Raw genomic sequence first — 27,710 nt, 5'->3', positions numbered from 1 at the left:
TATATTTGTACATACAGGAATGCTGCAGAAACTATTGAGTATTCCCATCATACATGTGTAAGGATAAGAAGTATATAGCTGTCATTATGTATGTACATCAGAGGGTGTTGTGAATTTTTACTATCATGGGGAAAGAAAATCACTTTGTTATCCTGTAACTTCTCATAGTAAGCGTTCGCATTGTAATTGCATTTTACTGTAGCGAGAAAAGTCTCCACACTCTGACAAAAAGCAAGTGGATTCAAAATCTTAAATACATGCATATACAAGAAGATCTAAATATACCATCTTAACAACTTGTACAAAGAGAAATTCCAATTGATCCAAAACTTTCTCAACACAGAGTTATGGCCCTTTGCAATAGATATTAAAAACATACTGAAATGTTTGCATTTTTAATTAAAAATAAAGCTGGTTACCATACAACCTTTGTATATTGTTGTAAATTACAGTGAAATAATTTGTTGTAATACAGAAAAGTATCATTTTGCAATAATGTCCATATTTTGTAATAATCTAGAACATTAAAGATACATTTTCCATTATTTTGACTTATCAGTCCTGGTATATTGTAACTACACTCAGACAAGCCTGTAGTACACATTCACCAGTTAGTTCTGATTACATATTTCTTATTTTCTTCAAAATTGTCCACATCATGTTTTTTTCAGCAGATTCTGAACCAGTTTGGCAGACATAACATCTTCAATGGCAAGTCCTGCAAATAGAAAACAAAAGGTCATGAGCCTTATCGGGGTCTTGGGTATCATGTAACAACATTAACAGGTAAAACAGAATGTTTCTCGATATCAAAGAATGGTATGTCATGCAACAGAGCTGATAACAAGACACCTTAGCTTCCAGTCAATTTTTCTTGGGAACAATTTTTAACGTTATATTGTCGTGTTTACCCAGAATTTCGTTTTCTGGATCTGGTTGGTCTTTTTGTACCACAAAATGCCTTTTCCCACTACATTTTGGTTCATTTATCTGGACACTAATATTCAACTGGTCTTTCATCTCGAATTACCTTTCCCGACCTAGGTGTTTTAAATTGTAAAAAGCCTGTATGTCTGTTTTTCTTGTTATTAATAATTTGCTGGGAAGTTCTTTACAAGATATTATTGAGAAGTGTGTACGAGAATCTCAGTTGTCTTGACGTGTGTTTAATTAATTGAATTTCTGTTAATTTTCTACACCAGCACTGTAGCTTAAATATTATTAACAAAATATTTAATTAGAAAAGAGTAGTAACATTGATAATATTGGTTTACATATTGCTATTTATAGACCCGACTCTGGTTATAAAACTTTTACCGTACTCATACTCTAACTCAGCCATGTTTGTTTTGAGTACAATTCTGAGCAAGCTCCAAAGCATACTCATAAAATCTTGAGCATGTACTCCATTTGAGTATGAGAATGATTTTATAAAAGTTTTATAACCTTGACTTTTGATTATGAATACGATTTAGAGCACGGAGATTGAGTTTGAGTATGAAAATGTGCTCAAAAAAGTTATATAACCTCCAGGCCATTGTTCTTATGCACAGTATTTTACAAACAAATCAGAATGTTAATACATTTACCATGAATTTTTGCAGTTTTATGACATTATAATAAGTTGTACCAGTGTACTAAGTTTGATGTCTGTCAAGCAAAGTGTTCTCAAGATATTGAGCAGACAATATCTTCCTATGTCCAGTTTGACCCTTGACCATGTGACCTCAAAAACTAATAGAGGTCATCTACTCCTTAAGATGTACCGTACTAAGTTTGATGTCTGTCAAGCAAAGGGTTCTCGAGATACTGAGCGGACAGTATCTTCCTATGTCCCGAGTAGACTGACCCTTGACCATGTGACCTCAGAATCAATAGGGGTTCTCTTCTACTCATAGCCAACCCACATATGAAATATCATTACGATCAAGTGAATGGTTCTCAAGATATTGAGCGGACAACATGTGGTCTACCAACCAACAGGTGCAAAGCAATATGCCCCTCTTCTTTGAAGATTTCATTTTTGAAAATGCTATTCATGAAGTATGCTGGCTTAAACTGTCAAAGTTCATGCCCTCGTGTATTTTCAAAATTGAAATTTATTTCATATTTACATTTTACATTTGCATATTTACATTCTACTTTCATTTCTATCTGTCAAGATATATATACAGTAGAACCCCGTTATTACGTTCCCCCTTTATTACGTTAGTCCGCCTATTATGTTGGAATTTCAAAGCACAAAACCATTTCTTAACAAACCTATATAAAATAGACCTCGTTATTACGTTGTCCCAAGATGCCGGGACTCGGTATTCCGACAAAAACGTAATAAACCCCTAATTATTCAATAGTGATTCTCAAAATAATAAGCCAATCACACCTTGACTGCCTCAGGCAGTCACCACATAAATTTCCTGTTCTCTTTGGGGATTAGAGACGCTTGACTGATCACGCTTCGATAGATCTAGTGACATCAATACTGGTGAATACCCTGTATCAAAGCCAGTGATAAACAATTAAATAAATGTTTATTTAGAAATTGTACTCTATGAAATTTACTTCATTTTTCATATTTTGATAATCAAAGAAATAATAATTTCTCAACCACATGCGTGTTCAGCATCGTGTGATTACCTTCACTATTAAAACTCTATTTACGGACAGCTTTGGTACCAAACATGAAGGACAAAATATATCGTAGCAATGTTAAAACAGCTTGGGTGACTGCTTGGACATAGGTGACTAAAGGTGTTCAATAAAAAAAATTGTCCGTTGTTTGGACATGCAGCTTGGGTATTCGTAAATCTTGTCCATTCATACACTGATCAAACTGTCCAGTGTTATCGGCCGATTCGTACACGGCATTTACCTCAGTGAACATTCTAAAATCCCTTGATGTGCACATGATTTTAGTGCCATCATTTAGTGTTATAAATGGAATCTTTGTGCATTATTATATTCTTTATGTGGATTGCGATTAAAGTGTTGGGTATCGTGTGCGTTTTGTGTCTATAGTTTTGTTGTTTTTTTGGGTGGGAGAACTTAATAAAAACGATGTTTTGTTATTTTTTTTTTATATAAATGTTGAATACGAACCGGAACAAGTTATTGAGAGAAATTTACATGAATGCATTATGTTAAAGTTGAACAAAATGGCGGTCCAAACGAATGCAGAAACGCAACGTTTATAAAAAAACATCCTTATGTATTCTACACAAGAAATAAAGAAAAGGGATAAGAACATGAAAAATTATGGACATTAAAGATAAGATGTAAATAAAACAAGAGGTACTGTGAGCAATGCTCACTAAGAATACCCCCCGCTTATTCCAATCTCCCAAAGGGTGTTGGTAATAGGTAAAACTTCAGTATTATGATCCAAAAGGTATCTAGGAACACAGCATCTCCATGCGATGAAAAAAGCCATTAAAGAATTTAAATTGAAACCATATTGCTACTTCGATGTCCAGTGCACTTGACCTTTGACCTTTTGACCCCAAAATCAATAGGGAACATCTTCATCCCATGGGTAGTCCATATGTATGATATGGTGACTGTAGGTGGAAAGGATAACGCTTTAGAGCCCGGAAACCACATTGCTACTTCGATGTCCAGTGCGCTTGACCTTTGACCTTTTGACCCCAAAATCGATAGGGAACATCTTCATCCCATGGATAGTCCATATATATGATATGGTGACGGTAGGTGGAAAGGATAATGCTTTAGAGCCCAGAAACCATTGCGTCTACAGACGGACGGACAGACGGACAACCCGATTCCAGTATACCCCCCCCCCCCCACAACTTGTTGCGGGGGGTATAACAAAGTATCATAGTCTTTTAAACAAAGAAACAGTAAAGATATATTCACACACACACCCCTTTACGGAGTATCAACGGATGATATACAATTTCCAATTGATATTTTTAACGGATTTCACTTGGAACGCTTATTACGTTGCCCCCGGTATTTCGTTATTTTATTGTGGAAAAATGAAAAATTTAATAACGGGGTTCCACTGTACTATATCTATCAAGTAGTTCTGTATTCATATGTGTATTGTTTACAACAGCAGTACGTTCATGAGGAAATGACTATCGTTACGATTTGCAATCGACAAAAACATTGGAAAAGTAAATATCATCTCATAAACTTTCAACTTTTGAAATAGGCTAACCTCTGTCCATGTAATTTACATGCAGGGTAACCACCACTTATTAATAAAATGCAATTAATATCAAAATGATTAAAATGTAAATATAAGAAATATTTTTCAGGTTTTTAAAGTATACGAGATGAAATGACCTTGAGGCTTTCCACTCCAGCGTATACATGTATCTATTTCACTGAACATTAGCACACTCCATTCAATATACTGGAGTGAACAGACTTAAGGAATATCTCATTATTTCAAAAACTGAATGATATTTCTTAACAGATATTCCACAAAATGCAAAGTGAACAGAAATTTACATGATTGTGTATTATGTACATTATCAAGTAATTTGTATTAAAAGCAATTACCCAGTGACTTGAACAATGTCGTCTCATGAACTTTTGCATCTTTTAATCCTAGGAGCATTTCTCCAAGCTCAGCAAAAATCTCTGCCTATAAATACAAAAACACTTAAAATCTTTGACATTATCAACAATAAGTACTAGTATAAGTAAATTCAGGTTTTGTTGATATCAAGTTTACGATAAACCCTTTAATTCACAATGCGTATATATATCTTCAAACACATAATTTGATGTGAATCAATTGTTCACTTGATAATTTAATTTGCCAAAATATTTCATCATTTGTGTGAATTGTAATGTGTTCCACTGTATATATCACCGCATACACTCCAAGAACAAGAAAGTCATATTTTCAAATAATCAAATTTGACTTTAATAGAAATAAAACTGAAACTCTAAATAAATATTCTTGATACATCAACATTTAAGAGCTAACCTTTGCCATTATAACATCACCACTTTCCTTCAGAGCAGCATCTCGACTGTCAACATAAAGCACACTGGACCGGACTAGATCTGGGTCAATTTCCTGCCAGTCAGGACAACAGGCACCAACAGCTAAACAAATTTTTAAAAAATTCACAATAACTTGTTTCTACGTCAGAAGATGTATGAAATTGTCACAATGTTTGGTTGAGAGAAGAATTGCAAATGGTTGTCGACATCTAGGAACAGTAATAATAAGTCACATGTACAATTCTTTGGTGCTCTTGAGAAGATTTTTAAAACCATTTGCCTTATACATACTGCTAAAATGTATTTTCTATAAGTAAAACAGTTCATCATTTCTTATTCCTCATCTGTAATGAGCACTTATACAGACAAAAACTTCCAATATCCTTTATGGTCAGGTGACATTCAATATATCCAGTAAATCTTTAAAGGAGCATGGACACGATTTTGGTACAAAAATTATTTAGATAGTTATTTCATAATATGATAGTATTTGATTTGAGTAAAACATAGCAACCCACCTAAATTTAAACAAGAGGCCCAAGGGTCACATCGCTCACCTGAGTCACTTGGCTCATATTTAAAGATTTTCCCTATATATTTGTATGCAAAACTTTGATCCCCCCTTGTGACCCCATCCTCCCCTGGGGGCCATGATTTTAACAGACTGAAATCTGAAATATGTCAGAAAGCTTTCATGTAAATCTCAGCTTTTCTGGCTCAGTGGTTCTTGAGAAGAAGATTGTTAAGGATTTATCCTATATATTAATATGTAAAACTTTGATCCCCTATTGTGGCCCCATCATACCCCCAGGGGCCATGATTTGAAAAAATTTGAATCTGCATTATGTCAGGAAGCTTTCATGTAAATCTCAGCTTTTCTGGCTCAGTGGTTCTTGAGAAGAAGATTTTGAAAGATTTATCCCATATATTTGTATGTAAAACTTTGATCCCCTATTGTGGCCCCATCCAACCCCCGGGGGCCAGGATTTGAACAAACTTGAATCTGCATTATGTCAGGAAGCTTTCATGTAAATCTCAGCTTTTCTGTCTCAGTGGTTCTTGAGAAGAAGATTTTTAAAGATTTATCCTATATATTAGTATGTAAAACTTTGATTCCCTATTGTGGCCCCATCCAACCCCTGGGGGCCATGATTTGAACAAACTTAAATCTGCACTATGTCATGAACCTTTCAAGAAAATTTCAGTTTTTCTGGCCCAGTGGTTCTTGAGAAAAAGATTTTTAAATGACCCCACCCTATTTTTGCATTTTTGTTATTATTTCCCCTTTGAAAGGGACATGGCCCTTCATTTGAACAAATTTCAAAGCCCTTCACCCAAGGATGCTTTGTGGCAAGTTTGGTTGAAATTGGCCCAGTGGTTCTTGAGAAGAAGATGAAAATGTGAAAAGTTTACAACAACGACGACAGACAACGTACTGATCAGAAAAGCTCACTTGAGCCTTTGGCTCAGGTGAGCTAAAAACTGATGCAAAGATGTCTCTGAGACATCTAAATTTTTCATTTTCAGAACAATTAAGACAGGAGCACTGTTTATGTTTACATGTCACGTGACTCAATTATCAGCTTGTCGTCAGAGTTGACGGCTTTGGTGGGAAAAGCTTTCATAACAAAAACTTTGTTCTTTCTTCATTGTACTTGCTCCCTAAATTAATTTATCATTAACATGTTGAAATGTTGAATGCTTTTAGACATACTTTTTAGAAATCTAAATGTTCTCACCTCTGTATGTGGTTTCCTACCTATGACAAGTGTGTTGACAAGCACGAATATGGGAGCTATATTCTATGTAATTACAAAGTATTTCCTGTGTAAAAATATTTTTAATGCACTTATTTATAAATAATCTTATATCTACGACAAAATCAATCAAAAATCATGTCCATGTCCATATTGACAAATGTCAAAAAATTCTTTAACTTATTGTTTTCATGTAAAAAGTTATCTGTTATGAGTAATCTTTCCAAATTCATAACTATAATTCACAAGAGAGTTACCCTTTCAGATTAAAAATTATAAACTGTACATTCTTTCATGCATTGCATCAACTGAATTCTTTGTTTAACATTGTGTATATATGTATATCTTCTCTATGTTGTTTTGTTAAATTGAATTAAATTGAAAAAATTGAACAAAATTAATATTCTCAGTAATGTCATTCTTGCCATTGATATGAGCACCAGGTTTTACCCATTCCTTCTTCAATACAGGTTTTTCTGATGAAGTAACTGTAATGATTACATCTGCATCTTTTACAGCTTCTTGTGCACTATCATAAGCTGTTCCATCAACCTCCCCGGCTAAGATGTCTGCATTTTTTCTTGTTCTGCTCCAAATCTTTATCTAAAAAAAGCCGTAAGGGGAGGGTAAACAAAACATTAATATTTTGAATTATCTACACATTATTTAATTTCAATTGTAAAACACAATATGTTTGGTTCATTTGACTTCATCAATGTTACTTAATCATATATTCTAAATTGCCACTATTTAAGTCCTGCCTTCTGATGCCCAAGGAATATGACATCACAATTCATTTGGCTTCTCTGTTCCATTCTGCTGCTTATGGCAATATTGTTCCGTGTCATATAAAATTCATAGTTTCTTTAAAATTATTCATCAAATTACATTTAAATGCATTTCTATACTAAATTCAATCATAAGGAATGACCATAATTTCTACTCATTCTATACAATGAAAAGGTGAAGATAACGAACAGTAATTAACGTATATGATATAAAGTAAGGAGGGACAGTTTCCCTCTTTTATAAACTGCTAGACAGTTTCCCTCTTTTATAAACTGCTATACAGTTTACAATGGGTAAACTGTCCCAATTTATTTTACATCATATAAGATGAGTTAAAATTACTTTTATTCCTTAGATAATACCAGTATAATGGTAACATATACTTCTCATGTTCACTCACTTTATTAAATGACATTATGGATGACAAGGCCTGGATGTGAGAACGTGCCTGAACTCCTGACCCTAGAACAGCCAGGATCTGGGGATTTGGGGCACACAGATGCTGTAAGTAAAAAGACAAATAAAACAATCAGATTGAACTCAAAAAGGGAGTTATTAATTTTACTCATGAAAGTAAAGCATCATATAAAATCATACATGTATTCACTATTAATCATCTCGCTAAATAATTCAGAATTTCAAATATTCGATTATCACCTGCATATGGTGTTTCTCAACTGGTTTGATACTTTTGTTTTGTGTATGTATGGAGAATACCTAATATGTTTTATCTAAGGAGTTGAATTGATTTGTATATTATTCGAGGGGCTTGGTAAGTGAATATATAACGCACTATTTCAACAAGATGGATAAAGTAAAAAAAATCACACAACCATAGATGGTCATTTTACATACTCTGTGTGCTACTGAATTTTTTCCTTTCTCTACCCGATTCATTTAACTCAACGCTAAGTTAGTTGTGTTTTTACTATCTACCCCATTCACTTAACTAAATGCTAAGTTAGTTGTGTTTTTACTATCTACCACATTCACTTGCCCTAAGTTAGTTGTGTTTTTACTATTTACCCCATTCACTTGCGCTAAGTTAGCTGTGTTTTTACTATCTACCACATTCATTTGACTAAACGCTGAGTTAGTTGTGATTTTACTATTTACCACATTCATTTGACTAAATGCTAGGTTAGTTGTGTTTTTGCATGTATTTGCTCAAAACTAAGTTCAACGATATGTGATTTTCTAAAATATTGAAGAATACATGTATCAAGAATCCTTGTCACATGCACATCTTCAATACACATACAACACTCTGTAAAATAAGGAGGTCCTCACTTGCTACATGGACAAATCATGTAAAACCAATTTGTGTAAAAAATATTTCCCCCAAATTAACGAAGTTCAACATGTAAATATTTCAAACATCAAGAAAATTCTTGGAATCTAAATCCTTTCAATATGGACATCTTCAAGTTGTTTACAAAGGTCCTAGCTTTAAAGGGACTGATTCATAATTTTCCCAAAAATTTTGTTTTTCACTTTTAATGATCAAAATCTATTGTCTAATGTGTTTAAAATATTTCACATAAAATTAAGGTTATACATGTACATTATCACAAGCTCATTTTAAAGAGTTTATTATTTGTTTTGTAAACAAAGATTACAGTATGCTATTGTTTACGAAATTTTCAAAAGAAATGGATAACAATCTAAGTTTATTATACCTTTCACATTTCAAGCATTTTGTGGGTAAAATGTGTCATCTAAAAGTTAAAATTTGTGACAATGCAAAATTAAGATGCTTTATATTACAAAATTAATATTTCACTGGTTTGTTTGTATACATGAAGACTTGAGTCTTTGTTTACATAACAAAGATATAAGGCTAAAATATTGCTTTTATTCTTCAATTCAGAAGGTCAACATTTTGACTGTCCAGATTAAATCAGTTATATTTTTAATGTTTAACATCAAAAATGAAAAATTTTGTTTTCAAAAATAGTGAACCAGTCCTTTTAAATAGTGAGAGGAGCTAAAAGGACAAACCATGCACTCACTTTATAATATTCCCTCAAATACTCTGTAAAATAAGAAGGTCCTCTCTTGAAAAATGTGGGAGGAGTTAGCTGGACTAATTACATACCCTTCATAAAACAGTTATCAAATAAAGGGGCACAACTCCTGCAAGAAAGATCGAAATGAATCAAAATTGCAACATGATCTACAGTGACCCACAATGAAGCTACATAGCAAGTTTCAGCTTGATATGTGACAGAAAATGAAAAAAGAAACAGAAAACCTTGAACAAATGAATCGTACAAAAATAAGAGCAAGTAATTTCATTTCATGAGTGGTGCTTGTTGCTAAGTTACACAATAATAAATTCTACAGTTCACCTCATGAATAAAATAAATTCTGTATTCCTTTCTGTTGAAAAGTTACAGCTTAGGGTAAACTTAAGGACTGACAGTCAAAGAGCCCTAAATATTTTAGTCTAGGAGAATTATAAAACTTCAGTGGTGAATTTACCTGGGTAGCCACTGCTGAAACAGCTGCAGTTCTCATTGTGGTAATCACTTCCCCATCCATGATCTAAAAAGAAATCAATTTTCAAGGTCATTCCAGGTTTTACAAAACAAGTACATGTACATAACACATTTAGTGCATGCAGCTTAAAAGTGTGTTATATGTACATAGATTTTGCTAAATGAGAGTCATCAGCATATGACAGAAGAAAGAACTTGAGGAAAACATCCACTTCCAATGTACTATAATGTAACCAGAGACCCAAGGACCTTAACAGTCACCTGAGTATCATACGGCCAAAAATATAAATGAGATGTCTTTGTATGTTGATAGTTCTTTATGATGTAAAGTGATTTTCATTTCTTTAGATTTCTAATGTTCGTCTATAACAAAGTTATGCTTTGGACAAATAATATAACTGCTAGTGCTAACAGGCCCTAGCATCTGTTTTTGGTTTTTTGTTTTGGATGGGGGATGAGACTGCAAAAGCCCACTTTCAAGGTAGGGAATTCTTAGAGTGTGGTGTCAGGAACCTGTACCCAACAAAACATGGGTAAAAAAACAAAGACCCATGGGTCTGAAAATGCTCACCTGATGAAATTTACACAATTGGTATGTACAGGTTCATATGCAAGTTTTTGGAAAATAGGTAAAACATCTAGGTCATGTTCAAAGATAAAAAGTTTGGTACAAATAAAGAGTTTTCAACCAGAATTCTCTACATAAAATTTGGATTCTCTATCATTTGCATGTGGCCAATGATTTAAGTTTTTGATAAGTTGGTCCACGTCATAATCAATGCCATAAGGTAAAATGTTTTGTGCTGTCTTGTTTAGCAGAATACAAAAATTAAATATTGAAGTTCTACCTCAAATATTACTTCCATTTTTTAAAGTAGGTCAAAGGTCAATTTAAAGGTCACAATGCTAATTGTAGCAATCATTATACTGTCAAATTACCTTGTTCTTCAGAAGAAATTTAAAAAAAATTAATTTGTCACCCCTAAGTCAAACTTTAAACTCCTATTCTACTCTAAGGGATCATAGTTAAGAATGATGTAAATTGAAATTTGGATTTAAAGTATACTCCAGGTCACAAAGTCTGCTCTAATTTTCTACAATCTACATATTTACAGGCTACAGTTCTAATTCCTGTGACATTGACCTAGCTGTCATATATGATCTTGACGAAGGTCGGGTCAAGACACATAATTAGTTAAAAGCAAACTTTGAGTCATAAAAGAGCGCTGTATATATTTTTTGTTGTTAATTCCTGGTTTTTCATGGGTTTTTTATGGTGAATTTGAACACAGTATTAAATTCATGCCTTTTCCCTTTGGGTAGCAGTGTAATATTTAGGACTATATGGAACATGGATAGCTCAGTGGTTAGAGCACCTGACTAGTAATACAATGTTCCTGGGTTCAATACCTGATCCAGCCCAAAATTTTCTCCTTCACTTTTTCACAGATCCATAGAATGGGGCACACACTTTCATTATTATCTGGAGTCCAAGACCAATCTGAGAGGTTTTTCTATGAAATTCCCTTGATATGCATAAGTTGCTCATCAATAGTCAGGTAATTTCTTCAGTTTGTAATGGCACAATAGAGACTTGTTGAATCTATCCCACTACATATGGGAACAAATTTGCCTATACACTCCATTGTTCTTTCCTTGTCTCCTTATCATCAAACCTTATGACTGCCATTAAAACAAGGAAACATCTAATGAGTGAAAGAGTACTTCCCAGAATTGTATATCCGTAATCCTTGCTCCATAGTTGTGATGAATTTGCCATGTTCTGTTACAGGTGACGAAATGTTATAAGCACTAAAATCAAACCCCATATATCTGTACCATTAGTCTGCTTCCAAACATTTTTCGTCTTTCGGCCTGAATTTTTTTATCAGATTATCCATCAGTTTCATACTTAACTTTAGTAAGAGAAGTTTTTCTTTCTTGTATGTATTATCTTTCAACACCAATAATGAATGGAAGCTCTCTACTGCCGACCGGAAAGAATGGAGATCTGAGGTGAGATCTGCCATGTGTGCAGCCAGCCAGATACCTGGAAGGGGGCCCACTAGTGTGGACTCTACCCGTGATACTGCACGGAAATCAAAAGGAACCGACAACAACAACCAATCTCAATCTATATTCATATACTCATATTAAATGTTTTAAAAATACACAGAATAAAAAAGAAAATTTTTCTCAGGTTATTTTTTCAATTTCTGTCTTTTCAACATGTTTTCATTTCATGGTTTTGGTCTGTTAGTGAAAATAGCAAAAATCAAACTGCAGCAAAAATAAGGCAGATATGCACATTATAGATGTAAAATTTTTAACGAATTCGAAATTCAACACATGCCAACACAGGTAACAATGCAATAAATTTTTACTTGTGTATAAATTAAAATTGCCTCACAAAACAAAATAATTAATGAAGTTGAACATAGAAACTCTCAGTTCATTATATAATTTTGTGTCAAACATACATTATTAAGTAGGCCTTCATCTTTACATACTAAGTGTTTCTGACCTTGGGTTTGTGAAGAAAGCTCAAGATTAGCAAATCAGAAACCCTTGGCTAGAGAAGATGGTAAACCCTGTCTTCAGCTCAGTTAAATTGTAAAACCATTGACATACTTAATTTTTTGAAATGATACAAAACAGTGCAGCTATTTCCAATCAAGGATCTTCATGGGCTGATTATGTACAAAACAGTTTTGAAATGATATCATAAGATGTTAATAACCTTGAATGAGGCAAGAAAACAGTTGATTTGTCCTCCTTTGACTAGTGTTTACCATGCGTTGTTAAATCTATACATGTTATTGTACAATAAATGATTGAAGTTTAGACCTCCTCTGAGGATATACACATGTTGGAGTTTAACATCTACTGAGAAATATAGGGATTGTTCAAACAAATAATTCTAGATTCATCATCATAAATATATTTTACATGGAACAATTAAGTGGATTGGGGGTACTTTTTAATCTTCAAATTTTAATGGAAAAAGCATACCTGGTATCTTAAATATACTTAACTATTTCTGGAATGCCTGTTTTTGAATTGAACACAGCAATGATGGCATTATGAGTGGGCACATCAGTGTTCTGTGGAAAAAAGGTGACAAGCTTGGTGGCCAAAGCTTCATCTTCTGGGCTATATGCTGGCATCAGTCCCAGAAATCTACAAATAAAAACAGGAAGGTGTTAATATTTTCATACAGTAAAATATATTGAATCTAAAATTGTTCTGGGAAACAAATTTTATGTCGGACTGGACTATACAATGCATTGCAGTGTACAGAACAATGGCAGACATTCATGTAATTGGTATAGGACATTTGTGTGAATGAATGGTATACCAAATTTATCTGTAGTTAGTATAGCCTCTTGCAAGAGGTCCATGGGTCACATCACTCACCTCGACCCATATTTAAAGATTTCCCCTATAAATTTTTGCATGTAAAAATTTGATCCCTATTGTGGCCCCAACCTACCCCAGGGGGTCATGGGATTTAACAAACTTAAATCTGCACTAAATCAGGTAGCTTACATGTAAATTTCAGGTCGTCTGGTCCAGTGCTTCTTGAGAAGATTTTTAAATGACCCCACCCTATTTTTGCATTTTTGTGATTATCTCCCCTTTAAAGGGGACCCAGCCCTTCATTTGAACAAATTTGAAAGCCATTCACCAAAGGATGCTTTTTGCTAAGTGTGGTTGAAATTGGCCCAGTGGTTCTGGAGAAGAAGTAGAAAATGTGAAGTTTACAGTCAGATTGACAGACGGACGACGGACAATGGGTGATCATTAAGTAAAGCTCACTTGAGCTAAACACTGTGTGACATGAAGGAACAGTGGTCAGTCACACAAATTTACCTGTATCTAGACATTTCCCCCAAATTAATCTGTATTTGGTACAGGATACATGTAAATGAAACAAGAGGCCCATGGGCCACATCGCTCACCTGAGTCACCTTGGCCCATATCTGAAGACTTTCCATATATATTTGCATGTAAAACCTTAGTCCCTATTATGGCCTAAACTACCCTTTGCAAACTTGAATCTACACTATGTCAGAAAGCTTTCATGTAAATGTCAACTTCTTAGGCCCAATGGTTCTTGAGAAGAAGATTTTTAAAGCTTTTTCCTATATTTGTATGTAAAACTTTGACACACACCCCACTTGTGGCCCCATCCTACCCCCTGGGGGCCATGATTTGAACAAAATTGAATCTGCACTATGTCAGAAAGTTTTCTTGTAAATATCAGCTTTTCTGACTCAGTGGTTATTGAGAAAAAGATTTTAACTATATATTTGTATGTAAAACTTTGATCCCCCTTGTGGCCCCATCCTACCCCCGGGGGCCATGATTTCAACAAACTTGAATCTAAACTATGTCAGACAGTTTTCATGTAAAAATCAGCTTTTCTGGCTCAGTGGTTCTTGAGAAGAAGTTTTTCCCTATATATTTGTATGTAAAACTTTGATCCCCCCTTGTGGCCCCATCCTACCCCCGAGGGCCATGATTTGAACAAACTTGAATCTGCATTATGTCAGAAAGTTTTCATGTAAAAATCAGCTTTTCTGGCTCAGTGGTTCTTGAGAAGATTTTAAAAGATTTTTCCTATATATTTGTATGTAAAACTTTGATCCCCTATTGTGGCCCCATCCAACCCCCCCCCCCCCGGGCCCATGATTTGAACAAACTTGAATCTGCATTATGTCAGGAAGCTTTCATGTAAATCTCAGCTTTTCTGGCTTAGTGGTTCTTGAGAAGAAGATTTTTTAAGTTTTTCCCTATATATTTGTGTGCAAAACTTTGATCCCCCCTTGGGGCCCCATCTTATCCCCGGGGGCCATGATTTCAACATAGAATGTAGAAATTGTTATCATCATCTTAGTGTGTGTGTGTGTGTGTTGGGGGGGGGGGGTATATTACTATGTATACGTCACAAGGTTTTGACACAAAATCGAACCAAACTGCTTTGTGTGTGTGTGTATATATATATATATATATATATATATATATATATATAAAGTCAAAAAATAAAACCCAATACTCAAACTTTTATCTATAGCGCTTTCGCCCTGCGGGCTCGTCAGTAGATTTTTAAACAATGTGTGTGTGTTCACTTATATATATATATATATATATATATATATATAGTGAAATTTTCTGTGCTTTATATTAAATATTTCTTCACTTAGGGCAGTTATGTTCATTTAAGAGTTCATATATATATATATATATATATAAAGCACAGAAATAGCAATGAACTCTAGCATTTGACTTGCCTAGATGGTCGAGCGGTCTAGTGCGCTGGTTACATGCTGCTAGGAGATTTGGTTCCGCAGGTCGTGAGCGTTCAACCCCGGGTAAGGGCGGAAGTGGGTATCCAAATAAAGTGAAATTTTCTGTGCTTTATATATATATATATATATATATATATATAGTAACATGTGGTATACATGATATGTCGTGTTGCTGTCTATTTATCAAGTAATCAATTCCTCTCCCCTTTCTCTTTGAACAATTTTGGTTACAACAATAAACGTTAACTGATCTCCCCTCAACTTTTAAAGGTGAAGCATGAGAAACTGATCAATAGTATAGTCTACTTAATGGTTGCACCCCACCTTTGTCCAAGTGATGAAATGTTACGTTGCACGGAGTTATTGAAAAGTATGAATTACATAGAAATTTCTTGTTCTATGTTATCTTTTAAAACACCAACCCAACCCCCCCTCACCAACAAAAAAAAAGAAAGTTTGTTTTTGTTTTTGTTTTTAACCCAGAGGAAACCTCAAATAAACACACACACATATAAATACGAAATCAAGATAGCTATACACTATTATATTGATATGTACATCCATACTCATTTCGGATATTAGTAAAACCTTTCGTAGTAAACTTCCTTTTCAGGTTTATCCTCCATGAACACGGCCGTATTGTAAATATAGGCCGACAAATCTGTCTTGATCAAGACTTTTGGAACGGTAGCAAGTAAATATGGCAGAGCAGATGACTCTGAGAGGGACCCTTCTGGGTCACGGAGGATGGGTAACCCAGATTGCCACGACTCGATCCTCAGTATCCAGACATGGTTTTGTCGGCATCTAGAGGTAAAAATCGTCGTGGCGAATAACATTTGTGACTCTACATATATTGGTTTTAGTTATTTTAAGCTGAATACTTGCACATAATGGCAGCTGATAGTCGAACATTCAAATCTGGACAGCTGGTCAACAGTTTTACCACAAAAGAACTAATGAATTGGTCGTCACAAGATAATGAATTGTTGGTTCGAATTTCCTCCATGATCTCTAGACCAGCGCGACAGTCTAAACTGTTAAGGTCCGGGGTTTGTTTAACAGTGTAGAATTGTCCTTTTGTGTGTACATTTAATTGCATGATTTAGATATACGAGTTGTAAATAATGTACTGTATGTCACATTAAATAGTCATACCATTCTCCCCCCCCCCCCCCCCTTCACACACACAAAATGAAGAAATGATTCTAATGTTATAAATGTGTTGCAGATAAAACCCTTATTAAGTGGAAATTGACAAGGGATGATGCTAACTATGGACTTCCACTTCGGTGCTTGAAAGGACATGGTCACTTTGTGTCTGATGTTGAAATGTCATCAGATGGTCAGTTCGCCTTATCAGGCTCATGGGATAGGACATTGAGACTGTGGGACTTGAGTGCGTAAGTAGTTTGTGAGTGAAAAAACTGTATCTAGTTGGAAGTTCACTTAAATTATTGTCTCTAACTAACGATTGTCTGTCACCAAGAACTCTTTGATTCTGATTGTCAATGGGAATTCTTATAATCCATAGATAAACTAACCATGGAATTGTTGGTGTAGTGCAATAATAGAGTTAGTGTCTTATAAACTGAAAAAAATTAAGGGCTGGGATGAAAAAACATGATGAAAAGAATTATGTATTCTTAGTTGAGAATAAATTTCAGAGATGTGATTAATCCTATCTTTGCAAACCAAGTGTCTTATTCGCTTACTCTCATCTCCCCCTTGGTGGTGGATTAAGTCGCATTTCTAAGCCTTCATAGTATCGCGTGACTTTCCAAGGCATTCAATCAATACAGTTTAGTTTGACTAATAACCATTTTATTGTTTTCATCTGTTAACGGGGATTGAATTTAATAGTTGCCCATTTGCAATTTGTGACTAAATTTCCGAGTGGACGAATTAAAATTACAGTTCAAGTTGCTCACATGGCGATTAGAAAATTTACAAATAAATGTTTCTTTTTCAATTTTATCCAATCATTTCGGTTCTTTCTTTCTTTAGAAAAAGTTTGCGATCTGCAAAGTGCTTCATAATTAAATTTTAGAACCACTTTTCTGCAAAGCGTCAAAGTGATTCTGAATTACCGACAATGTGGCAATTCATAGTGGGGTCAGTGAACCCAAGAAACAAAAAAATACAGACAAAAAAAGAGTATCATGATGATAATGATAAGATAAAAAGTCAACGGAAGTTCTTGGAATCAAGGAAGACCAACTGACTGTGGCTAGAAAACACGGCACTGGGTTTGACTTAATCATATTGTGAGTTAATACTTGATAACTCTTCTTTGGGAAAAAAGGCTAGGAAAGGTGCTCTTCGCATGCATGTGACATGTGGTGTAGTGTCTTGTCCTGGTCAGTTGGCTAATGCCACAGAGTCTCGATTGTTTGTTGTCGGTTGCATGTCCTATAAACTAAACCAGAATAACAAAACATGAAAATACTTTTCTAATAAAAAGTGTTCTAATGGTCAACTAAATCTTGATGTGGGGCCCTAGAATTCCAAGGCTCAGTAGCCCACATGGCTACCAAAAGTTTCAGGTTAGTTTCAAACCCTGGTCATCTCCATTTTGTAAACATACACACGTAACAGAAATTATAAGGCATTATTTGATTGGTTAGATTTTGTTTTCGTCTAGAACGATAACTTGCTCGGCAGAGTTCTTGAAATTTCTTTTGAAGTGTCAGACATTTGGTCTGACACTGTTAGAAATTGTGTCAGCCCAAACAAAATTTTGTCAGTCCAGATAAAAATGCATCGCTTTTGAGGTTTTCATAAATTTTATTTAAAATCAACTACAGTGTAATTATATTCAATCTCCATCTCGGCTATACGTTTATAAATTATCTTTTCATGGCCTTTCTCATCTTCCTTAATACACTCTGAATGAATCTTCCCCACTTTCACTGTCTGAGTCACTTTCTTGCTCTATTTCTCTCTCACCCTCCACTTCTCCCTCATCCTCCATTTTTCTCTCTATCCTATATATTCCTCTCAACTTCTTCTCATCTTCCTCTGCAATCGTTGTAACTACTTTTTCTCTCACTTTTGCCCGGGTGTAGCTGGTCTTTCGTCAGTTTCGACTTTGAGCAGATTGTGTCACCAAGCAGTAGGTAAAATCACTGCAAACAAAAGCCATTGTCTCCCAGATTGCCAGGCAGAGATACAATCGGTTTCTCTTCTCCTCGTAGTTCCTCACAACTGATTCATCACGTTGAAGTTTCAATGTGTTGCCGGATTTAGCATCGATTTGAAAATTTATGGGCCACATGGCCGCCATTTTCCCCGGTAAAAAACGGACTTCGATCCCGATCTTATATCGGCCATCAGGACCGACAATTAAGTAACTTGTGTCAGACATTTACTACTTTTATCGGATAATCCGACATTAACCGACACTTTTCAAGACCTCTGCTCGGTCCGTTAGGTGGCAAATCAATTGCTACTAAATCCGCCAGGGGGGGAGATGAGAGTAAGCGAATCGAACACTAGGCTTGCGAAGATGGATTAAACCATTCTCGCAGTTTTTGACATTTGATCCTTGCATGGCAGGCATTTTGTTAATTCAAAGCTTAGAGTCAGATTCACTGATAGTCTAATTTGCATGTAGTTTTAAACAAACTCCAATTACAGAAGTTTGTCTAATTTTTTGTTAGATAGGAAAATATATCATACTAATGATTTTAGTAATGAATCGGATTCTTCGACATTATTTATTGTGCTGCATCCAGCTACATTATATGACTCATTCATTTCAGAGGAACTACCACTCGTCTTTTCTGTGATCACGAGAAAGATGTTATGAGTGTGGCGTTCTCTGCTGATAACAGACAGATTGTGTCAGGATCCAGGGATAAGAGCATCAAACTGTGGAACACTCTTGGAGTCTGTAAATACACAATTCAGGCAAGTTTTTGGTTAAGGAAGTCATGTGTGGTACAGGAAGTGTATCAGGGATTTTCCTATATTTTTGTAATAGAGCCCAGGAATTGAGTTTTTTTCTTTTATCTCTCTTTTAACACAAGACATGTTCCATGAAAAATGCTTGTATTGACTCCCATTGGGAATGTCTTTTCAAAGTGCCAAACTGTGGTAATTTTTTGTGGTAACTAAAAATATTAACACTCAGGATCAAGAAAATGTAAAAAATAAAATTATAAAAGTATTCTTTCACTTTTAATTTCATTTTTTTTAAAAACGGTTGCTAACGTCACATTTTTAAGACGGAACACTTGACGGAAAATGACATTAGCAATTAATAAATCTTCTGTTTACTAAACAAGTTATGAAATTATTTAACTACATGGCTCTCTTAATGAAAGGTTTAAATGTAATCTATATACATTACATCGAGACCAATGTTTGTTGTGCTTTAATAATGACCCCAAATCTTTTATTTTCTGTCAATGCTAATGTCAGTTCTTGACGGAACTTTTTTTATGCTAATGTTATTGTTTGACGGAACAAAACCTTGCGGAACTTTTTCGCAGTGATGTAGATCATGATAGATTATATAGTTTCCCATGACGAGTTTTTATTGCAATAAAATAGTCTTTGAATTCATAAACCGGTAGTTTGACGTACGATTTAGTACAAATAGAACGATTTCTTATGCTAACGTCAGCAATTTTGACAGAAAGTCTATCGCTTGAAGTTTTACGTAAGTCTAGATACCTCATTCACTCAACCTGCCATGCAATTGGAAAATCCCATTACAACACCCCTTGCAGGGAGAGTTGTAATAATAACAAAGAACCACAACTCTTACAATGGTTTGGTAAAGAAGTGTGCTAATGTCACATTGTGCCGAGTAGAATTTGACAGAATGATGTTAGACCAAATATCAATGTAATTTCTTAAGTCAGATATTTTGTTTAAAGAAGATAAAATCTGTTCCACAATTAGATTATGACTTTTAATGCTCAATTCCAGAAAAATAATCAAAGCAAATTGTTTTGCAGTACATCTCTATGTATATGTACATTAGTGCTAACGTCAGTATGTTTGACAGAACGAAAGTTACAAAAACTATTTACTTTGAATTTACTTTTGTATAATTTGTTTTCATAAATAGTTTGCAATTTTTTTTATAAAGATTAAGTAAAAGTACATACATTTTATGTTACATTTTTTTCGCCCCTTGTTTTCTTATATAAGTTGAAATAAAGTACCCGAGAAGTTGGGTACCACTTCTCACGGGAGTTAATTCTGTCAATTTTTCTCATATTTTGAACATTCATATACCAAAATAATTTTAACAATTTATGTGTGGCAAAATATTTTTGATTTTATAATTAACTCTAGTCCATTCAAGTTTGTAATTAACAACATTATTTACTTTTTAAGCATATTTATCTTTAAATACGGAGGGGGAAAAATTGACGGACATTTATGCTAATTTGGTGGAATATGTCACAACTGTGTGTGGGCGAATTTAAAATGGAGCAAAACCATTAGCAAGTGAAGAAAGGCAAAAATAACACAGGGCAAAAATAACCCTGTATACAGTAAACAATGAAGTATCTCTGTCTGGGAAGCATGTTGTGTGTTCAGATTTTTTATTGCTTTCTTGATTTTGTATTGTACATCAAATTGAACACCATATGTGTTGCACGTCTTCACTACCATACTAAAAGGTTAGACTCAGTTGTTGTTGTTTTTTATATTGTAGCCAATCATGATGGTAGATTGGCGATACATGGAATTTTTTATTGTATCATTGTATTTTATTAATCTATTACAACTTTAAAAAAAAATCCTTTGTTGTGTATTTGATTAATTATTAACAATAATTAACTTTTCTGGGTTCTCTGAATTTCTCTAGCCCAGATTATGCAATTGCAAACCAGCAAGAGATAAATGTTTAATTTCATTTCAGAAGATCTGATAATTTGGTTTGGTTAATATAAGAATGTCCTTCCTCTCGATACATTTTTGACATCTTTCAAAAGTCTCAATGATTGTAAGGTACAATGCAGTGGATGATCTGGAGGGAATTGTGAAAGTTGCAAACACACACATTTTAGGTTGGGAAATCTTTTAAAAAGGTTACATTTAGTTATTTCTGTGATGGGGACTGCAGGTTACATTTAGTTATTTCTGTGATGGGGACTGCAGGTTACATTTAGTTATTTCTGTGATGGGGACTGCAGGTTACATTTAGTTATTTCTGTGATGGTGCATCCCCTTTGAAGTATTTTCAGATCCTCGTCTGCAGTGGTGGATATAGACTACGTGTATCACAAGAGAAGGCTAATTCAAGACTTGCTTCTAAATTATTAATAAAGTTTGATCTTTTTTTACCATACAAAAGTCCACAAGTTGGATTTGAGTGGGAATCAGTAAACTTGGTCAACTGCTGGACATCTTATCCTTTCCTGATCCAAACATTCTTCTACTTGTAACTGTGTTTATTTCTGTGTCAACTTGGTCAACTGCTGGACATCTGAATTAATATCTCTCAATTACTAAGCTGTGACCATACTTTATACATGCCCAATAGTTGAATTTATCGATTTATTTTTAAATTTTCATTATATATTGAAATGCGTTTTGTGTTCAAAGACAGTGCTGTTTAAACATAGTTTTACAAACTTGAAAGGTTTGGGCATTTTTATCATACAATTAGTAACTTGAACAGATTGAGAATAGAAAAAAGGAAAGTAGAGGCTGAGAGCATACAGTTCAGAACAGGTCGTGCATCAAAGGTTAAGCAAGTCACCAGAAATAAAATGTGTATAGATCTATAGCATATCTGCTAAATGACTGTGTGATGCGTACAGTGTGTGTGTCTGTTTGTGTCTGTGCTTGTCACTTTTGCTTTCAGCTCCACCCCTGGCTAGCAGCTTGCTGTGAAAAGTAAGCAAAATCCATCAGTCTTACCTGCCAGGTATAGTCACTCCACAGTAAGACCTATGTGGCCCAGATATGGGATCCTCCCCGAGGTAGCAGATGGGTTTGGGGCATGACCTCAAAGCTGAACCACAGAGTCTTGGAGGAGACTAGGCCTCTAAATGCACGGTACGCATGGCCCACCGGTGTGTGGATATGCCCTGGTGCCTGCAAACCTAGTCCCCAGCTATGGGTTAAATAGTTCTACTGCCTTGTGGAAAGGTTTTGGTTAACCAAAGGCTATGGGAAAGAAGAAACCCAGACAGAAAATCCGGGTAGATGCAACCCGTTAGCACAGTCAATGCAATCATCTACCCGAAGGAAACCCAAAAGAAAACCCGGTCCACCAGAGAGGAGGTTAGGTGTTGGGTTAACTACCCCACCCTAGAAAAATCAACCAAGTTACAGAAACGTCAACAAGCATATATAGGAACTCTGTTAACAGTCTAATGGACGGCTTGAGTCATGACCAGCATGACATCTGCTAATGAAAGTCCAACTAGGGAAGTTAGTAGAAAGAAACCAAGTCTCCTTAGGCCGAAAAGTAAGATCAAAGTAGGTGCCTGGAATGTCCGTACAATGTATGAGGTGTCAAAATCTGCACAAGTTACCAACATTATGCAACAATATGACATTGATATTCTAGGCGTAAGCGAGTGTCGCTGGACTGGATCTGGGAGGATGAAACTCAACTCAGGTCACACAATACTATACTCAGGACATCAGAGTAATCATATATGAGGTGTGGCAATTATTATGAAAGAATAAGTGACAAAAACTTTACTGGAATGGGAACCAATTAGTGAACGTCTTATAACAGTCAGATTTAATTCAAAATACTGTAAGCTAACAATCATTCAGTGTTATGCACCAACTAACGATGCTGACGAGGAATCAAAAGCCGAATTCTATGAGCAGCTTCAATCCATCTTCTCCAAAGTGCCACAGCACGACCTAGTCTTAATAACAGGAGATATGAATGCCAAAGTAGGATCCGAAAATACCAATGTTGAAGAAATCATGGGAAAACATGGATGTGGGATAAGAAATGAAAATGGAGAACAATTGGTAGATTTTTGCCCCAGTAACAACTTAGTCATTGGAGGTACCATCTTTCCACATCTAGATATACACAAACTTACTTGGAAATCACCAGATGGCAGAACAACTAATCAAATAGACCATTTTATGATCAACAGGAAATGGAGAAGATCACTACAGGATGTCAGAGTGATTAGAGGTGCTGATGCCAACAGTGATCACTACCTTCTAAGAGCAATTGTACAACTAAAGCTCAGAAAAACAACAAAGCAAGCAAACAACCGAAGGAAACTTGACATTCCATGACTGAATTCTCCAACAGTTAGAAAAGCATTTAACTTTGAACTTAAGAACAGGTTTAGTGTATTGGAAAATGAAGATACAATAGAAGAGCATTGGAACAATATTAAATCAATTTACAATGAGACAGTAGAAAAAATAATTGGTTTCGAGACCAAGAAGAACAAGGAATGGCTGTCAGAAGAGACATGGAAAAAGATAGAACAGAAAATTCTTAACACCAAATCAGCAAGACTGCAAGACCAGCTGCAGATGAACTACAAAGGACAGAGAGGTAAAAAGAAGTGCAAGAAAGGATAAGCGCAAATACACTGATATTCTTGCTGAAGAGGCAGAAAGAACAGCCACTCACGGTGAACTGAGTACTGTCTACAAAATAACCAAACAGCTTTGTGGTAATAAGACCTCAAAAACAAGCCAAGTAAAAGACAAACAAGGAAACGCACTAACGAGAGAGGAAGAACAAGCAAAGAGATGGGTAGAACATTTTAAAGAAGTACTTAATTGTCCTGATCTATCAGAAAAAGCCACTATTACACCAACTGCCGAGGACATTAGTATTGATACAAGCCCACCAACACTAGAAGAGATCATTAAAGCAATAAAATCATTGAAAAACAGAAAAGCAGCTGGAATCGATGCCATCCCTGCCGAATTATTAAAATCTGATACTAATTTAGCAGCAAAAGTTTTACATCAACTCTTTAAAAACATCTGGGACAAAGAGACTATACCATCAGATTGGAATAAAGGCCTTATTGTACTGCTTCCAAAGAAAGGAGACTTATTCTGCTGTGACAACTGGAGAGGAATCACTCTACTCTCTGTACCTAGCAAAGTATTCTGCAAGATCCTTCTCAGCCGAATCGATACAGCCATTGATCAGAAGCTAGGGAAGAACAGGCTGGTTTCAGAAAAGGCAGAGGTTGTATTAACCAAATATTTGCTCTTCGAAATATAATCAAACAATGCATTGAATGGAACACACCTTTATTCATAAACTTTATAGACTTTAAGAGAGCCTTCGATAGCGTCCACCGAGATACACTTTGGGAAATATTGACAGCATATGGTATACCAACGAAACTTATCACTCTCATAAAATGCTTCTATCAAAATTTTGAATGCAACATCATATTAGAAAACAACATTTCTGATCCATTCGAAGTAAAATCTGGTGTCCGTCAAGGATGTATTCTATCACCCATACTATTCTTGATGGTAGTAGATTGGATACAGAGAAACACAACATCTGTTAGAAATGGAATACAGTGGACAATGTTTCAATTAGAAGACCTTGATTTTGCTGATGACCTAGCAGAAATATCAACAACCCAGAGACAACTACAAGAAAAAACAAACAGCTTAAATTCATATGCCCAAAAGACCCGGACTAAACATCAACATAGCAAAAACAAAAGTGATGGTGGTAAACCAGAAAATCACAGATCCAATTACCATCAATAACCATCCAATTGAAAATGTAGAAGATTTTACATATCTTGGCAGTGTAATCAACAATGACAATGGAGCAAAAAGACATACAATCAAGACTATCAAAAGCCCGTACAACCTTTCACAGACTTCAGCCAATCTGGAAGTCACAAAACTTCAGCATAAACACCAAGCTGAAGTTGTTTAACAGCAACGTGAAATCAGTCCTCCTTTACGGCTCGGAATGCTGGAGAATAATACAGAGCGACATACAGAGGATAGAGGCATTCCATAACAGCTGCCTCAGAAAAATTCATCGAATATACTGGCCTAACAAGATAACAAACAAGAACTTGTTCAATATTAGCAAATGTAGTAGTATCTCAACACAGATAAAACAGCGGCGCTTTAGATGGCTAGGTCATGTTCTAAGAATGCCCAGTGAGAAGATTTCAAAAACTGCCTTGCACTGGACACCACCAGGGAAACGAAAGCCAGGAAGACCTCGAACCATCCAAGCGGAACTTCAAGAGGAAGGGTACACCTGGGGGCAGGCTCAGCACTTGGCAAAGGACAGGAACAAATGGAGGAAGCTTGTTGGTGCCTTATGCCCCACAGGGGATGAAGAGGATAAGTAAGTAAAGTAAGATCTATAGCATAAAAATATTTCAATCACATTCATGTATACATGTTTTAATGATTTTTAATATAAAACCCTGGGAGAAAATTCATGTCATGAGTATTTTGCAAATAGATATTGTTTAAATTGAACTTAATTGATCAAAGCATGAACATTACAAAATATGTACATACATGAAGCTGCGCTCGCTCAAACGGTAGCACCGTCAACATATTATTAGTGATTGACTTCTAGACCTTATGAACAAAAAGACCAACTTCATGTATATAAAAGAGTTAACAGTATTTAATGAACAACATTTTAGTTCTAATACCTAATTAAGGTATAAAAGTAAGTCAACACTTCAATGCGTTTCCAAACATTGATGAATATTTTGTGTGCATATGTTTACTGTATATTTAAAATTCATAAATCATTCTAAAGAAATATATTTCTGCCATTTCTTTGATATCAGTATGTTATGTAATGTAATGTACTCTCAAGTAATGTGTAATGCATTACATTTCAAAATAGGAGTATAGTAATGGCGATGTCAATGTTTCTGAGTAATGGTAATGTAATGCATTATATTGCTATATAATTGACCCCAGGCCTGTATATTTCTATTGTATATATCTATCATGTTACAATATAAAAGCGGGGGTAAGAGTAAGAGGAATCTCGGATTATATGTAGGCGTATATATAGGTCTGCATTGTAGAAGTAAGTGTGGATACCCATTTGCTTCCTTTACTCTGACAGCCGATCTAACAGGTTGCTCTACTTGTTTACTCGAGAATTTCTTCAGCGCACATTCCATTTGAGGTATGAGGTCATTGTAACGCAATACTTTCTTAACATCATCAGCGGCAATAAATTTCAAGTCCATCTTCTGATTTAAAGCCCGAGAACTCTGGGTGATCCACGAGTGAAAACGACGGAGTACTTACGATGGGAACTGTGCTCTTTTGGAAAGGAGATCGTTTTTTAACTGTGCAAAATGGCGGAGCGGGAAAGGGAGATACAAACATGTGTAAGATTTTTCATTATTATATTTAATTTATATACTTCCAAGGGCCCATACTTGGTAATAACTAATCTCAGCGAGATTCGTCGAGGCTGAATATTTGGACTGACGCCTCTTCCGAATCTCAGACCAGTGTCACATAAAGTGATTCGGGAAATCTTGCCTGAACTTCGGCCGCTTGTTGTAATTTTAAAGTTTACCTTCATGCAGTTTTACATTATAGGTTTTTGGGGCGAATTTTCATGCATTTCCTCTGCATTCTCCACCCTCGTAAAGTATTCAAATTTACACTCTGAATTTTGCCGTGCACGTGCACAACATGATACATGAAACGATTGACCTGTTTAAAAGATGCGCTTTGATTATTATTTATTTATATTTTCAAAAACAGGTAAAAGTAGGTAGAAGTAGCTACTTTAAGTAGGTTTAAATACCTATGTAGCTATTAATAGCTATGTAGGTAGAAATAGTCTTTGGACTGGACCTGACATATACATGAATGTGGTTGAAAAAATTATATAATACTATATTTATTTTATTTCTGCTGTCTTCACTGTGACTTGCTTAACCGTTGACGACTTGTTCTGAATTGTATGCTCTTGACTGCCAACACTTTCCTTTTTATTCTGCTCTCAATCTTTCCAAGTCACAATTTTTAATTTTAGATCTGCGCGTGAGGTGGGGCAGAGTAAAAACTTAGCAACGTATCAACTGTCATGGGCACCGTCATTTTGTTATTGAAGCGGCAAGCGGAGTTTAAATGAGAAAAAGAAAGCCTAGTTTCATTTTAGTTAAATTAAGTGGAGGCTTGGGGCCAGCAGCCCCAATAATTACTAAGTTAAATGTTATTGTTTGTTTGTTATTGAAGTGGCAAGCAGAGTTTAATCAAGGAAAAGAGAGCCTAGTTGCACTTTTGGGTAATTAAGCATGGGCTTGGGGACAACGGCCAATCACTAAAATGAAAAGAAAAACTTACCTTAGTCGTCAAACAAATCTGTGCTACCATTCAGTCGGTCTGCGTTTTTGTTAACTGTCAAAGTGACCAACGGTTGT

At 35.2% G+C, this 27,710-nt stretch overlaps 2 protein-coding genes and 1 pseudogene across 4 annotated transcripts in view; 2 read left to right on the top strand and 1 right to left on the bottom strand.

The window, feature by feature from the left end:
• Positions 1-379: 379 nt before the first annotated feature.
• Positions 380-26,612, bottom strand: LOC125670791 (ketimine reductase mu-crystallin-like). 3 transcript variants are annotated; one of them, XM_056162904.1, is made up of 9 exons: positions 22,228-22,948; positions 21,649-21,790; positions 13,063-13,207; positions 10,011-10,073; positions 7,927-8,028; positions 7,163-7,340; positions 4,961-5,082; positions 4,528-4,612; positions 380-718 (listed from the first exon to the last, which is right to left on the bottom strand). In XM_056162904.1, exons 3-9 carry the CDS (start codon positions 13,192-13,194, stop codon positions 657-659), a joined length of 744 nt encoding a protein of 247 aa, XP_056018879.1. In that variant the 5' UTR covers positions 13,195-13,207; positions 21,649-21,790; positions 22,228-22,948; the 3' UTR covers positions 380-656. The 3 variants fall into 3 exon arrangements, with proteins under 3 accessions (XP_056018879.1, XP_048762136.1, XP_048762138.1); XM_048906179.2 differs by lacking the exons at positions 21,649-21,790; positions 22,228-22,948 and adding an exon at positions 26,368-26,612; XM_048906181.2 differs by lacking the exons at positions 21,649-21,790; positions 22,228-22,948 and adding an exon at positions 15,322-15,789.
• LOC125670793 (receptor of activated protein C kinase 1-like) lies at positions 15,958-19,510 on the top strand (annotated as a pseudogene).
• The window catches only part of LOC125670789 (nuclear pore complex protein Nup85-like), a 44,447-nt gene continuing 43,260 nt past the window's right edge, over positions 26,524-27,710 (top strand). The window contains exon 1 of the mRNA XM_048906175.2: positions 26,524-26,663. Within this exon, the coding sequence (XP_048762132.1) occupies positions 26,631-26,663 (33 nt within the window). The 5' untranslated portion in view covers positions 26,524-26,630. The remainder of the gene's footprint in view (positions 26,664-27,710) is intronic.

The sequence above is a fragment of the Ostrea edulis genome, chromosome 4 (genome assembly GCF_947568905.1).
Source record: "Ostrea edulis chromosome 4, xbOstEdul1.1, whole genome shotgun sequence".
In the NCBI taxonomy this organism is placed as follows: Eukaryota; Metazoa; Mollusca; class Bivalvia; order Ostreida; family Ostreidae; genus Ostrea; species Ostrea edulis.
Note: the sequence above shows the minus strand (reverse complement) of the source record. Positions and strands in the feature narration are given on the sequence as shown.

What these genes read in the sequence shown, in the direction of transcription:
- LOC125670791 (XM_048906179.2), bottom strand. Translation starts at nt 26,519, where the DNA reads ATGGACTTGAAATTTATTGCCGCTGATGATGTTAAGAAAGTATTGCGT. An exon ending in AGAGTAAAGGAAGCAAATGG is followed by an intron (nt 13,208 to 26,367) that starts GTATCCACACTT and finishes TTTTATTTGTAG; the next exon opens with ATTTCTGGGACTGATGCCAG. An exon ending in AAACAGGCATTCCAGAAATA is followed by an intron (nt 10,074 to 13,062) that starts GTTAAGTATATT and finishes ATTTCTTTTTAG; the next exon opens with ATCATGGATGGGGAAGTGAT.